The sequence below is a fragment of the Phalacrocorax aristotelis genome, chromosome 1, assembly GCF_949628215.1.
Source record: "Phalacrocorax aristotelis chromosome 1, bGulAri2.1, whole genome shotgun sequence".
Classification (NCBI taxonomy): domain Eukaryota; kingdom Metazoa; phylum Chordata; class Aves; order Suliformes; family Phalacrocoracidae; genus Phalacrocorax; species Phalacrocorax aristotelis.
The window spans coordinates 162,944,898-162,960,814 of record NC_134276.1 but is presented as its reverse complement, the minus strand read 5'-3'; the positions used below and the strand labels follow the sequence as shown (position 1 = coordinate 162,960,814).

General features: G+C 42.4%; 1 protein-coding gene across 1 annotated transcript; it reads right to left on the bottom strand.

Annotated features, from left to right (window-relative positions):
- Positions 1 to 1,796: 1,796 nt before the first annotated feature.
- Positions 1,797 to 14,410, bottom strand: RBX1 (ring-box 1). Its single transcript, XM_075078042.1, has 5 exons — positions 13,929 to 14,410; positions 11,443 to 11,521; positions 4,689 to 4,759; positions 3,316 to 3,401; positions 1,797 to 1,964 (listed from the first exon to the last, which is right to left on the bottom strand). Exons 1-5 carry the CDS (start codon positions 14,004 to 14,006, stop codon positions 1,952 to 1,954), a joined length of 327 nt encoding a protein of 108 aa, XP_074934143.1. The 5' UTR covers positions 14,007 to 14,410; the 3' UTR covers positions 1,797 to 1,951.
- Between the last annotated feature and the right edge of the window lie 1,507 nt (positions 14,411 to 15,917).

The window sequence follows — 15,917 nt, the reverse complement described above, 5'->3', positions numbered from 1 at the left end:
ATCTGAAATAAAATCTGAAATCAAATTTAAGTTACAGCTTTACACACTGCACCAGAAGAGAGGTTCAAAGAGTGTGGGGGTAGAGCACCTGTAGCCTGCCATTTGGAGGGATCCATTAAAAAAAAAAAACACAAAAGCAATAAAAAATACAAAAAGAAACTCTCTTCATTGAGGCACAGCCTCAAGCAAATGCACACAAAGCCATGAAGGAGAGGGAAATGCCTACACTGATCTGTCTGTCCCCATCCAAACACATATGCTCAGGGCAATATGCACAGACTGAAGGGAGAATTGGAATGATGTAGCTGGACCCAAAACAAAGTTCTCAAGGAAATAATTTTCCCCATCAGTGAGCATCTGGATTCCAGGTTCTGAAAAGTCAAACACTGTACACAAAATGGACTATCATAAACAGGGACATCTGACATTTTACTCAGCTGGACAGGACATTCAAATGCGAGTTCAAATCCCAGAGAATGGCATTTAACCTGGATACCCCGCTGCCTGGATGAATGCTTTTACCACTGTTGAGAAGATCAGCTTTCCCTCACCCGTCCTTGTGTCCTGTTCCCACCCATTCCTGCCCCCATCACCAAAACCACCTTGCAAATTCCAGATGCGATTTCTACCAGCTAAACCTGGTCAATAAACTGTCCAGATATAAACTCTCTGGATTCTAGTTGTTCCTTTTTTCTTCTTCAGGGCTGAAAACAGCAAACCGTATCACTTCAGAGCACTGACACCAGCTGATAAAATAATCCTGACATTTGCTTACTGCAGATTAAAGTAAGCCCCAGCAATTACTCAAAAACCTTCAAGTTTTGGTTCTGTCAATGACCATCTTTATTCCCTATCGCTATAGCACACTAATGTTTAAAACCAGCTATCAAATTTCCCATCTGCATTAACTAGCAAAAAAGTGTTGACCCAAAGGTGGCATCACGAAAAACCAATGAAAGAAATATACTGTATCTGTCACTGCTGAGATGAAGGGACGCAGCCTCTTGTAGCAGGAATTTCTTTGACCTTATTTGAGTTCCCGGCATCTGCTGAGGCTGTCAACATAGGGGCTAAAATTTGGTGCAGTGAGGAGGATAACCAGCCATTTGGCACAGGAGATACCGAACAAAACATTATGTAGTTTTCAGAATGGCGATTTTTGGCCAGTAAGAACTAGAGCTTGGCTTGAACTGGGAAAATACCAGTAGAAACCCAACCAAGAATTAGTTTGTTCATACACTGATTATTTTTAGCTTTCCAGCCAATCTAGCACGTGAATCTCCTGAGTTTACTTTCACCTGACACATGAAAGTACTTTATGAGCAATGATAAAAACTTAACATTCAGGTAATGTCCCCCAAACTAAACAGATGGAACGGGGAACAGTTAGTGAAATACCCCTCTGCAGGGGAGCTGGTATAGTCAAATGCAAGAGCAGAAGCAAGAGAGGGTCGTTTCTAGTAATGACACAACCCCTAATTGTATAGATCATCATTTCAACTCAGCTGCAATAAAGCATGTCCACATGAAGTGTTATTTGCATAAATTACACTTAGCCAGGGCAAGTCCTGCACCCATTGCACTACACAACAGAGCTTAGCACCGACCTCAGTGAGCCAGAGGTGTGGTTCCCAAGTGCGTGGGAGTAAGACCAAACCCACAGTCAAAACCCAGCCATAACAAGAAGAGCTTCCCAGCTTAAGGGTTGCCTAGGTTAAGTCCCCAGTCTCCAGCTAATTCTCCTCCCTCATTCACTGACTTCCCACTCCTGAACACAAGACAAAAAACTTCAAAAGGAAGCTACAGCAAGGTTTTATTCAATGGTACACAATAGGGAGAAGTTAAGATTAAAGAAGGCTCGTATACATTACTGATTTTTCAAGTTATTAAAACAAAACCACAGTGGCACAAACAGGCTGCTGACATAACAAGAAGCGTGGTCTCCATCTGTCTAGTGTCCATACCTGCAAATATACAATATGTTAATGCTTTTTAAAAGAATATGTTTCATACTAGTTCTGATTTGGGCAGATTTATTATTCTCATTCTACCATGATGTAATTAACACGTAAACCAGGTGAAGGTGAATTGCTGTGGTATGGAAACCTTAGGAAGTTCTCCACATTTCACTTCCTCCAAAAGTCTATCCAGATACTAGTTAAAAGAGAGACTGAGCAATCCACAATATCATATGCAAGAGATCCTCAGTATCATCATCTTTCACCTGGAACCCCACTTCAAATATACCCTGGGTGAAAACAAGGCCAAAGCCTGTCCTAGGCCCACGCATGTTACTGAGCACCCACAAGAAGATACTCATTCACGTCTCCATTTCTCATCACGCTGCCCATACAATATTGAGTCACTAGCCAAGCAACACGGGCTCAGTTTTCATTAAGTGTTCATTAAAACATCTTAATATCAAAACTATGGTGCTCAAGTTGTCCTGACGATGATGATGTGCACAACTGATTGTGAACCAGATCCCAGAGACAATCCTGAAGAGTTATAGTATCTGTTTTGCTTTGTTTTAATCTGGTCTCTGGTTAAAAGAAAACAACAACATTAATTCTAAATGCGGTGGGGAGAGGGAAAACCCACAGCTAAGAAAAGATTAATGGATAAATGGTGCAGCAAAAAGCAAGTGACAGGCAAACTTCCTAACTACTCTCAATGTACAATTACCCCTCAAAACCCCATCCATGGACCTCCTATTAGTATTCTAACAACAGACCTTTGAAAAACACAAAACAAAGAATATAGAAATTATTAATAAATGGGCCAATGCTGTAGCATTAGCTACATGGATATTTGATTTCCAGATGCTAGGAAATGAGCTGTATTAATCTCCAAGCCTATGAGAATTATAAAACAAATCACCAAGATACAGGGGGACCTAATGAGACATCTGGCACATCAGCAGAAATGCTTTGGAACACAAGTGGCTAAATTCAGGTCATTTTCTAAACCCAAATTGCTCATGTCCCAGTATAGTATTCACCTGAGGCTCCACTTTCAGTGAATTCCATTTCTCTTCTGCCCTCCATTCTTCCAAGAGAATGTCAATAGGAATCGATACTTTTTAGCAACTCCCACTTACCCTACAGCTCTTCAGGCTTCCTTCAGAGCTCATTTAACACCAGGTGACTAAGGAAAGGTCCCTATACAGCAAGGCGGAGAAGAAACCTTTCCCAACAGCAACTATGCCGTCAGACCCACAAATGAGAGAGAGAACCCACATATCTGACATTGATCGTTTCTATTGACAGAAGGACAACTGGATCTTTCATCTTGAAATCTGTGCAGGATACCTACTTTTGGAACTCCCATTCCCTGTTGTCCAGTGGACATACTTGGCGAGTTTTGAGCCAGCGGGAGATGCAGTGGAAGTGGAAAGCATGCTGGAAGAGAAAGTTCAGATCACATCATTTCAGAACACACGAATATATCTCAATGTGAAAACTACCACTGAAAGCATCATGGTGAGAAAAGAGTAGCAAGTGTTTGCAGACAAAGGTGGGGAGGACTTCTCAGCCAGCTCACTGGTAAACACCAAGGAACTGATCCACATTTTCAGACAGGAAGGGAACATCAGTAAAACGGCAGCAGAGAGCCTGTTCCACAGTGCATGCAGTGCCAAGCAACTGACTTCTGGTGAAGGAGAGAACACAGAGTTTAGCAGCTGCTAAAACTGGCAGAGGAGATGCTGATAAGAAGTATAATCAGAAAGACAAGAAAGAGGATTTCACAGCGAGTAGCATTGATGATATGTATGTATGCATGCTGAACCAGTATGTATGCATTTCTGCCAGTCTTCTGGACAAACCAAACCCTGAATAAAAAGGAACTGGCAAAATTAGAAAGGAAAAAAAAAAAATCTCTATTATGTGTTTAATAAGGACAGCCTTTTCCATACCCCATACAGCTACTTAAAAACAAGGTTCCACTTGTGGTAACTCTCGCACACAAAACCATAATTTTGACACTAGAATATTCTGACATGGTTAAAAAACTTACTCTTGTCTTCTATAAACAGAATTGCAACATTTATAATCCCGTTCCAGCATTATCACGCTGTAACTTGATCTCACAGCATAGTGAGGATGGGACTGAGGAACAGGTAGTTACTCCATTATGGAAAATTTTATCTTCCAACTTCAGGCCCGGGCTAGCTAAGAGGTATGCAAGTTTGAGTTCTCATGCTAGTGAGGCCATGTATGAAGACGTGCAGATGGCAACAAACTGAAGGGTGAGAGATTATACACTAGAACCAATTTGATTGTCCTCCAAAAGGGGAAGCGAATCACCTAGTTACCCCATATTAACTTCTTGAATCAGCCTGTACAAAGACAAATCAAGCAGGCTGACATCCAAGTAATCCTACTACCAGGAAAGAAAAGAAAAAAAAAAAGCTTAGCTACTAGGCAGAACCTTGATCAGGAAGATGCTGCCCAAAAATAAATATCTATCGTGCTTCGAAAAAATATGGGTAAAGGCCTATCTTCCCCCCTTCTCTTCTGTATCTTCCCTGTCACACCTCTCCAACTTTCACTCTTTCTTATTTTTCTTCAAAATTCTTTTTTCTGGTGGGTTATCTGAAACATTTTCTAGAATTTGTTTTGTTAGTCATGAAAAAAAGGAGATAGCATCATCACACATGAGCTCAGCAATAAAAGAGTTTTTCTTACATTGCAGACGCCCCATGCAACTGTGCACTCTTCAGAGGTAGCTGATGCTTGGTTTGCTTGACATTCTATGCCTGTGAAAACAAAGATTGAACACATATATGCAGGAGTAGAAGACATACATGCAACACCAACTGGTAGATTTCTTCATAATAGCAAGGGCTGGGGAGAGAACAGCTCTTTGTTTTGTTGCATTTATTACATAAGGAAGTGTCAAGAGCTGGTGGTTTAATGTGTACTGTTTTCCCAGAATTATCAGATAAAAATACACTTCATCCAGCTCCCCTCCTTTCTCTACATTTTTAGTATTCCAAGTTCTCAGAAGGCAAGAGCACACAGCTCATCTACCAGTAACACATCTGCTTCCCAAATTTTAAGGGTAAATATTTTTAATTTGTTCTCCTGTGTTTTAATAAATGTTTTTTATGATCATTTGCAGTAGCAGAGCTGTGAAAGAAAGTTTACCTAAATTTCTTACACAGGTTTCTCTAAATATAAATTCACTGTCTTTTCAGACATTTTGAACTATCAGTTATATTTAAATTAATTTGCTCGTGTAATGCTGGAGTTTGCTGGTCTGCCTTCTATAGTCTTGTGACAGGTAAGCACAGCCACAGAAAACGCAATAGAGAAGACAGTTTAAAATTTATTTTTTTAACTTTTTACACCTTAGAGCTGAGTACCTAGGATGATCCCAAAGATAGATAAATACTATTTATGGGTTTGGGTTATGTTCCACTTTTTGTGTTAGATGACATGGACAAAGGAGACGAGAGAGAGAAAAGAAGGGAGAACAGCACTGAGAAAATAAACCCAGCAACCTGGTTGTCTGTTCTAGTGCCTGAAAAAAAATAAGTTCTGCTCCAGCTCAAGAAGAAACTTCAGGAGAAAAAAAAAAAAAAAAATTATATTTTCAACTTCTCCACAGCCAGCAGCACAAACGTATGAGACCAACCTTCTACTTCCTGCAGAAGGATGCTTTCTTTAAAAGTCACACCCAAGTGGTTTAAAAAGACATGCTGATAGAAGATCAGCTTAGAACACGATACAAGGGCTTGTTGCTTGCTTGTTTTGCAGATCTTTTTTTCCTGGCAATGAAAAAGTCTGAACGAGCTCCAATTCTCTGTTCACTTTTAATGTGCCCAAATATGCTCAGAGGAAAAGGAATTTGATTCACCAATTAAAGATTCAAAAACTTTCAAACCCCACAGGTTTGGCTGAAAAATATTATTTTTATTTGCTCTGTCCTATTCATCCCTCACTCCATTTTTCACTCTCAGGTGAGGAGATGAACAAAATAAAAGGCCCATTTTTTCTGAGATGTGAGAGATCAGTTAACGTTGGTCACGAAGAGCTACTCAAAACAAGACTAAGGTCTAAAGAAACTCAGTAGCAACAACTGTTACACAAAATTTGAATGGATGTGTTATGGTTTACATCAAGATATGATATACCACAGCAGGAAGTCCAAAGCTCAAACCCTGGCCTGCCTACAGAGAAGAACAAAATCCAGTGCACTTGAAACATCTGATGTCTTAATTCCTTAAGCCCTCAACATATACAGCACTAAAAATCTGATTAAGAAAATGGAAGATGCTCAAGAACCTTCAAGAGCTTCAGTTACTTTGGACATTTGCTTAAAATTTGACACCCAAGATTGCTGCAACAATTTTACTGTTATGGCAGTACAGACCCATGATCTTGCTGAGTACCACGGGGCATACTGTATTAACTTTTATATCTTTGGCATGAGTCTGTACGGTAACAGAAAATGGTGACAAGATGAGTAGTAGGAAATGGAGAGGAAATTCATTTGAAGGAAGAGAAGTCAACTGGTAAGCAAACTTTAACTCAGGAAATCTGTGTCTGCTGAAAGCAAGGAAAATATTCCAGCACACAGTATACTCGTTTCTTCTCCTCTTTCCCTGCTGGAAACAGGATATTGGGCATATTATATCTGACATCCATCTAGCCCATTTTAATTTCATTTTGTCTTTTTTGTGTTCCACACCCCCCCCCCCTCCAAGCAGCCCTAACCTGTGAGCTGTATGCTTTGGAACACAATACAGGTTTTTTTTTCCCTGCTTCAAAGGACTCTTTTGACTGGGAGTGAGAGGGAAGAAAGGTGGTTTAAGTAAGAAAGAAAAGCAGCACTGAAATTCATTTTAGTGTTACTCAAACATTTGCTGAAGAGTAAGCACAGTCTAAAACACAACAGTCGCAAAAGCTTAAGAGGACAGATGAACTTGTGCAGAAATAGCTGAGGAGGAGTTCTCTGGTGGTGATGTAAGGCCCTTCCACCAACACACCCAGATTTAACTCCCTCATCAAACAGGCTGGAGACTACTGCTGGCACTACTACCTTTGACAGCCAAAAATGGGTCTCCTAAAAGCTGAAGCACTTTTTAGTCTCCTACCTGCCTCATTTCAAAAAAGAACAATATACCAACAAAGAAATTAAATTAACATTCTCCGTCAGAGAGCGAAAGCTGATGATCCTGGCTCTTGAAAGAAAGAGAAGCTATTTACCGGCTGCTGACCCAAAAGAAGCTATAAGAGTCAGACTGTAACAGGTACTGGCAGATACTGAATGGCTCTTCTTTTGCCTTGCTTTTGACCGAGTATCTGTAGGTGAGGGCAGAAAGATTCAGCTAAAACCTGAAATACCTGTAAATAATTGTGAAAGATGCAATGGAAGCGTTTCAACTCAGGCAGTTACAGAAATGCATATTACATAAAGGTAACTTCTGAATCTTGGCATCTATTAAGAACTATCCCTCTTCCCATACGTTTTCTATTGCAGAAATTTTCTGTGTATTTACGTAAGAAGAAAAGGAGCCCAAGATTTAAGTGGCCCTAATGGCAGGTAACAGAAATAAAGTATGTCTCTCTTGTTCGCAGCTACAGTAACACCCCAGTGCACTGGTAAATTTGAAGATAGGAGCTCTTCAAAGCAGCTTCCACTTGAGCAAGGGTAACCACTGTATGGATTCCCCCTTCTCTTCACATGTTGCCTTCTAAATTTGTCATAAAGGGATCAAGTTATTGGGAAGAAGAGCTTGGCTAACACACCACATCACATACTCAGAAAACAGAGACAGAAAAAACACATAACCAGGCTAATAAACTTGAAGTACACTTGTTACTTGTCCTATGAGGAATGACTGTCCTTTGTGGAGCAGCTAAGGACTTTCAGCTTGTCTAGTTTGGAGAAAAGGAGTCTGAGGGGTGACCTCATTGCTCTCTAAAGCTTCCTGAGGAGGGGAAGTGGAGAAGGAGGTGCTCATCTCTTCTCCCTGGTATCCAGTGACAGGACGTGTGGGAATGGTTCAAAGCCGCACGAGGGGAGGTTTAGACTGGACATTAGGAAGCATTTCTTTACCAAGAGGGTGCTCAAACACTGCAATAGGCTTCCTATAGAGGTAGTTGATGCCCCAAGCCTGTCAGTGTTTAAGAGGCATTTGGACAATGCCCTTAATAACATGCTTTAGCTTTTGGTCAGCTCTGAAGTGGTCAGGCAGTGGGACTAGATGATCACTGTAGGTCCCTTCCAGCTGAAATATTCTATTCTATACCCCCGAAATGTAGAATGAGCTCTCCAATTTAGTTTTTCAAACTTCAGAGGAATTTCAGAATTTTCCCCTTGCAGTTCTCTCCAGGAATTATTGGCAGATTTTACTGAATAATTACCCTAACTTTCCCCATCATATCATCATATGACATCTTCTACCTATAACCCCCCTGTATGACACTCAGTGCTTCCTGTTAGTATCACATTCTCAAAATATACGTACACAGCTATCATCTTCCACTCCTACTTAGGACTTAGCAAACTATATATACTTGATTCTGTTCTTTTATTCTTCTCATAAATCCGAAACCATTCAACAATCATAACATTTCTCTTTGGATTCTATCTCATCGATCTTTGTGAAACTGGAATATCAAACGAGGTACTTTGCATCTTACTAACAAAGAAAGGGGATGGTATTTTGATGGCACATTTTACACAGCTCAAAATTATACTGTTTACTTTACTAAGATACTACATTCCATGTTTCAGACCAGAAGGTAATCCACTGTAATAAACACAGTGTTTAGTTAATACTCCCCAATTTACCATGTTGCAATGACAGGACCAGAGAGCAAGCCTTTGAAGAAATCAAAATAGGACCTGGGTCTTTCTAGAGAAGAAAGAAAACAAAACACTGCAAATTTACTCATTCCTTCTGTACACTGAATATAAACCATACTGGGAGGGTGGGGGAATCCTTTGACCATATTATTACTAAGTCATAATGTACACACATGAGAACTGCATGACACCTTAAGATTGTTATATCCTAGCTTTTGGATGCCTGACTTTATGATGTTAACAGTCTTCCATTAGCATGACTGGCATTACTTATCACTCTTTTAATGTTTTCCCTTTCAAGGTTTCTCTTCATCCCTAGGAGAGGGAGACATCTGTATTCTCCATTTTATCAAACTGAATCTTGTGTTGTTCTTCCCTGCACATTCTATTCATTTTTCCTCAGTTTCCCATCACTTCACATCCTATGTTTGAAAATCTACTTAAAGTGTTGTCTAACAACATTAGTGCTCTGTAACAAGGAAGTAAGTAAATCCAGAGTCAACACTGATCTGGGAACACCCATTTAGATACCCCTTCTACTCTGTGTACTGTCAATTTTAGTCTGTCATTTGCAGTCCAGGCTTTTTAAAACATTGCTCACTCAAACTAATAACGTGTTATGCTTGAGTAACTCAAAAAATAAAAAAGTTACCTATGCCCTCTTCCTTCACTGTTTTTCCTAATCCACTTATACACTCTCAAACACCCCCACCCACCCCCCACCCCCTTTTTGTTAGGATTTTTTTTTCCTTAAAAAGAACTGACATACAAAATTCACTACTGGAAAATAACATCTGTCCCTTCTTCTTCCAGATCCTCCACATCTCTTCTTCATCCTTACATGTCCTATTTGTCATTTATAAAAAATAGCAAATATATGAGACTGTATTTGGTCTCTTATGGGAGGCACTATTAATTTTTGCGGCAGATTAATAGAATGAAACACACCAGCATCCATTATCTTACCACATATCCCACTTACCATGAATAATTACCTTGAATTACAGGATTTTATCTATTTATTCTATACATTTGTAAATTATGTAAATGTAACTTATGTTCTAACAAATCTTTAGAATTCCATTTGCCTGTCAGCAACATGCTTTCCTCTCTAATATATCATAAATCTGAGACACTAAGTAGTAGCCCAGTGTCCACCTCAACTACCTTTCAAGATGGTACAGGTTAGAGGTACTTAAAAAGGAAATCTTTACATCAAAGGACCTCAGCATATTTCATAGTCCCTATTCTCACTTGCTTGTCTTTAGTGTTATCACTCCATTTCTAATAACCACGAATAAACTGAGGCATGGATAGGGAGTAGCTGGCTCAAAATACAAACAAATCTGTCCCAAAGCAAAGAATTAAGCTTGTTTAACTCATTTCTAGCTCTGTGTGATACAGTGTTTTCTCTATATTAAAAAAAAAACAACAAACCAAACCAAAGCAAACTTCTGAAAGTAGTTTTGTACTTATTTAAACATGATGTAAATTCAGGTGCATCTCTCACTAGTTGTTACTACAAACTCAAGGTCTCATTTTTCTGAAGTGTTTTATTTTCATATAGGCTTACTGACTGTCAGTTACCATTACCAGTAGTTCCAAGGGCTACTGTATAAAAACAAAGTGCAACAAAACTATCACAATGGGATCATGACAGGCCATTTACAGACACTGTAGCTGTACCTGCTCTTGTTTTGGGGGGGGTTTCCACATTTTAGTAGTACTGGCAAATTTCTGTCTGTGGTATTGTAAAAGGTCTTCTGTCCTTCATGACTCAAACAAGATGGACAGTTATGGTGCCAACAATATCTTGTCAGTTTGGGGCAGGGGGAAGACGGTATTGTACTCATTACCAATCATTTATGGGACTCAAACCAGTGACTTCATGTATACCTATTTCACAACAGAAATTTGTACACTTAATTCCATTATTTTCCTACAGAGCAAGGACATTTGTTAACTGAACCATCTAGATTATACAGCAAAAACTCAAACCAATACTAGCAATATTTTGGTTTTTATTTCAGTGTTTGACTATTCTCCTTTGTAAACAAACAATTAACTCTCTAGGTGGCTATAAAATTCCCCATACTATAACGTTAACTAACTTATGCAAGGTAGTTTTTGTAGGTGAGGAATCAAATGAAGTCAGTGGTCCAAGCCTTTCCGGGCCAGACACAGAAAGTGTTCCAACTTTTCACCCTAGTGAGTGTCATCAAAAAGTTGATACCTATAGCAACATCCCCAACTGTAAAATCTAATACTTCTCTCTGTGAGCAATACCTGTCAACCCTGAATAATTTCAGTTCCTCCTGCATCTTTATTATTACTCCTTCTCTTCTTTGTTGCACCCCAAATACACTCCGCAACATCATCTTGTCTGTAGATGTGTTACCAAGTGATTCTACTCTTTATAAGAAAAAGGTGAGGGAAAAGCAGTATAGTGACAGAGGTCACAAAAATAGATTATAGGACTTCAGCATTACATAAAACAGAGCTTAGTATTTGCACTGCAAAGACTTAGTTCCTAACTGGAAGCTGCATTTGCTGAGTTATACCCTCAGCTGTGCATCATGTACAAGTCAAAACCATCAACTGTCTTCCCCACCATTTACTTACATAGATCCATAATATGGTTTCTGCAAATGGCACAGTTATCAACCACAATGTCCCATGCCCACAGAGCTACTGCATTCCACTAGAGAGAGGGGGAAAAAAAAGAAAAAGAGAAACATAGTTTTGATTTAATTTACAGCACATAGAAACCCTTGTTATTCCTCAAGATCCCATGTGTTTTTTTTAAATGGAAGGGTTGGGATAGCTAAAAAAAAAAAATCTTATAAATCCAGAGTAATTCTTTATCAGAAGCTTACTAGAAAGCAGTGGTACATTCCTCTCACATACCTCCCAGACCCAGTGTCTCCTTCCAACTTCAGAAATAACAAGGTAACTCCCATAGTCCCCTTTTTTGTGAAACAAATGCAAACATCTGCGTTTCTATTCAAGATCCAGAGGCAAGGATGCAGCTTATCCCACATCCTCAATTCTGATGGAAAGGACAGTGCCTTGCAGAAAGGCCAATCCAGTTGCCGTTTTGTAAAGAGCAATTTCCACATTATTCACAGCAGTTCTAGAAATCACCCCCTCAGAGCAGTTGGGGCCAAGAATTAAAATATTCTCTAATGCTACCCTTTGCTAACTCCTGAACAATCTTCTCTGCAAAAAGGTTACTGAGCAATGACCTATCAGCAAGGCTGAACATAAAAATTTGAACATCCTACCAAATTAACCTTTCAAAGACTTTGTTTATTTATAAAAGAAGAACAAAATAATTAATATTTCTGTCCCATGTTACTTCAGGGGAAGGGTTAACTACAAATTCCATGACGATTTTAGAAAACTGATTCAGAATGAGGACTTTAAGACAAGCTATACAGAAAAGCATAGCACCTTTTTCTTCCTCCCTACAAAAAAACCATAATCAGGTCTTTTGTAAATTAATTAAATAGGTGGGCTTGCCTTCAATATTCAAAGCAATCCAATAGCATATTGGTAACCGGGATAATCTTAATTTCCTACTTAAGTAATCTAGATATTTTGTTTCCTTCCATTTTTTTCAGTATATGATTGTATTGCCTGTACTACAGTAATTCTCTATTCTATCTACATCTTAATGTCTTCATTGCTTCCCCCTCAGTTTAGGATTCTGAAGAAGGAATGCAGATTGCCAAGTATCAACAGGCAGTATCAATTTTGATAAGCACTTCAATTTTTCATTAATACTGATGTAAAAAGTCATGACAATACTACTAGATCTTTCAGAAATGGGGCAGTAGTGATTTCATTTTTTTCTCCCTATCTTCTACCTTCAAGCCTAGCCAGTCGTCTGGCTGAGGTACTCATCTCTCAGGGACTTAATTCACACTTCAAGGCAGCTAGGATAAAAGTTCCCAGTGCCCTTATCTCTCCCATACTCTGAGATACTTAATCCCTTGTCTCAACACAAGCTACTCTTGTGACCCACAGACCTGTACTGAGCCACACATGCGACAATTGTACCTTGGTACCTTGTTCAGGAGGAGGAATGCCACTGACACATAAAAGGTGCTGCCTCCTGCTCCTCTCACATGCTATTATATCCGTCCCTATTTCCAAAGAACAAGCAATCATGTCACCCAAACACCTCCTTCTGCATAGACCTGCAGCCCTATACAGAGATACAGGTTTCCATCATCACTGATGACAGTTGTATTTCAAATAAGCTACACCTGGAAACCACACTTCGAGCAGGAATAACTGTTTGGAAATGCTTGTTGATATCCAGCCCAGAGATCATTTTTCCTCAAATTCTACCTTGATGCGAGCCCACACAGCCTCTCTACTTCCTCTTGTGCAACAGATTTGGATTATTACCAGGATACAGCTGACCAACTGGTGGTGCTGGACAGTACTATGGCTGTTTTGGGGATGCAAATAAAACCAGGGTGATAGGAGAGTATTCGCTGACTACACACGCGTTCTTATGCCTTGATTTAAAGGAGAAGAAAGAAAAAAAAACCGGCCACGCAAATTTGTGCGGAACGTGTTACGGAGGACACGGGGCAGCTCGGGTGACAGGGCCAGAGCGGCCGGGGCTGAAGCAGAGGCAGTCCTCCACGCCTACTCCCCGCTCTGAGCTGCCCCGAGGCTCGGCGTAAGGCAGCCCAGTCGGGGAGGGGAGGGGAGGGGAGAGCGCAGCCGAGGCCCGGCGGGTCGGCAACGCGAGCGGCGAAGCCCCCTGACAGGGGCAGCCCTTCTCAGGCCTCCCTCCTCCCGCCCGCGCGGCCCATACCAGCCACGCCCGCTGATTGGTCAGCCCCCACTCCACGTGCAGCGGCCCGCCTCAGCCATTGGCCCGGACGCACGCCAAGATTCCCTGCAGTCCCGCCCCGTCCATCCCCTCTCGCAGCACCGGTACGGAACCGGCCGCCCGGCTGCGTGAGGGGAACGGCAAGTCGCCCTGTCCTCCCCCCCCGCCTCGCCCCGCCCCGCCCCGCTCGCCACCGGCAGGCTGGCCCCGCCCCCCGTCCCTCTGAGAGCAGGAGGAGCGCGCCGGTAGGCCTCACTTTCTTCACTTCGAAGCGCTTCTTGCCGGCGCCGCTGTTAGTGCCGCTGGGGGTGTCCACATCCATCGCGGCCGCCATTTTGCATACGTGAATCGTCCCTCCCGCTCCGCGCGCATGCGTGGCAGGGAAGAGCAGGGTGAACCCGACGGGTGGGCGGGGCTCCCTGCGGGCCCACCCCCTCGCTCGCCCTGCCTCCGCCACCAACAGGTGCGGGGAGGGCAGAGAGCGCCTCGCCGGGGGGAGAGTAAGGGTGCGGTCACGTGAGGAGGGCTCTTAAAGGCGCCGGTCCGGGCGGGGCTGCGCGCCCCCGCCGCCGTTACCTCATCCCCCCTTCCCCCCCCCCACCCGATTGCACAACCCCGGGGAGGGGGCGCGCGCAAGAGCGGAGCCAGTGGGGGAGGTGCGCTTAAAGGGGTACGCACCCAGTGCGGTCGGGGGAGAGCCGGGTTGCCGGTGTCCGGCCTCACCTCGCCGCGAGGGGCGAGAGGCGAGCGGTGCCCGGTGCCCGGGAGGCGGCGCTGGGGCGGGGCCCGGGCGGGGCGGGTGACGGGAAACAGGCGGCTCCGCAGCCCTTACCGCGGCGGGGGCTCCCCCGGTTGGGTTCCGTGACCCGCAGGCGGGGCCGATCCCGCGAAATGGGCGCGCAGACCCCGCGAGCTGCTTTGCGCGCTCGAGCTCCGAGTCTTGTTCAGCCCTTCCCTAAAACCGCTTAGGACTTGTCCCTCTGCCCTACTGTGAAGGGCTTCTGCCCTTCGTAAACTTTTTTTTTCTCGTTTTCTTGCGTCCCAGTTGATCTCCAGCAAGTGCAGAATGAAGGAGGGTCGTCGGTGTTGCTACCGTCGCCCTTTTGTTCACTATCAGTCCAGTTTTTCCCAAATGCAGTGTCAGAATCACCAGAGAAAGAGATTGCGTGGTCCAGACTCCTCGGTTTAGCACGCAAATTAGGCTAACAGTAATTTTGATCAACATGGATTTTACTTGTGGTGCTAGAGCTGCCCAAACCCTACCTATTCTGTTGCAAAGAAAGACAACAGGCCTGAGAGCTAGTACTGGGAGCTCCTCTCTCCTCAGTACAGCTCAAAGTACTTTTCTGAGACAGACAGTAGTAGTATTTCCCAAAATGTGGAAACTGAGGGGAAGATACTCCCCAGCAGGTTTTGAAAGGTCACCCAGCTTTGCAGGTCCTTGTAGACGTGCTGTCTTCTTAGAGAATCAACCCTTTCAAATCGGGTTTTACACCATGTTGCTGCATAGATGCAGGAAGGAGGAGGTGGTAGAATCATAGAAAAGGCATTCCCTTGCATATATACAGGCAAGCAATATCTGTACTGTACCTATCTTAAGCATTGTGCCAAATGGCACCGTTCCAGTCTGGCTCCATCATATCCATCTTGCTGTATGCATATAGCTTTTTACCTGTGATCCGGTGCCTGCTGGGATGGGATGTCTGGCAGTCTCCACAGAAACTTTAGCGTGAAGTAGGGGCCTGCGGTAAGGACAAGATGATGTTGTCATTGGATGTGTTGGAATAATTTTCAATGGGATTCATATTTGAAAGACGTGTAGCACTTGTGCCTTGAGTTAAGCACATACCTAAACATTTGCAGGGTCAGGTTGAGCCTGAAAGTTGCACACACAGAGGAAAGGTAAGTTTGAAGAAGAAAAGCACCTTCTTTCATTTATATACCCTTTTATTGCCTCTAGTTACCTACATGGAAAGTTTCCATTTCAGTTAATTGCCCCTTTCCCCAGGTGCTGCTCAGTTATGGTGTGTCTCTAATTGCTAACAATAAAATGAAGCTGCACAGATTTAGATTTTTGTCCTACTGCTCCATATTCAGGACTGTAGTGTGAAGGCCATTGCAAAGGAGTGTTTTGAAAATGAGAGGTGAGTGCTTGAGAAAATTGATTTTTCTCTTTCAAGAAAATAGCTTTCTTCAAAGGAGAATTTGCAAGATTTTCTTCCTAATAGAAATATGAATTTTAACC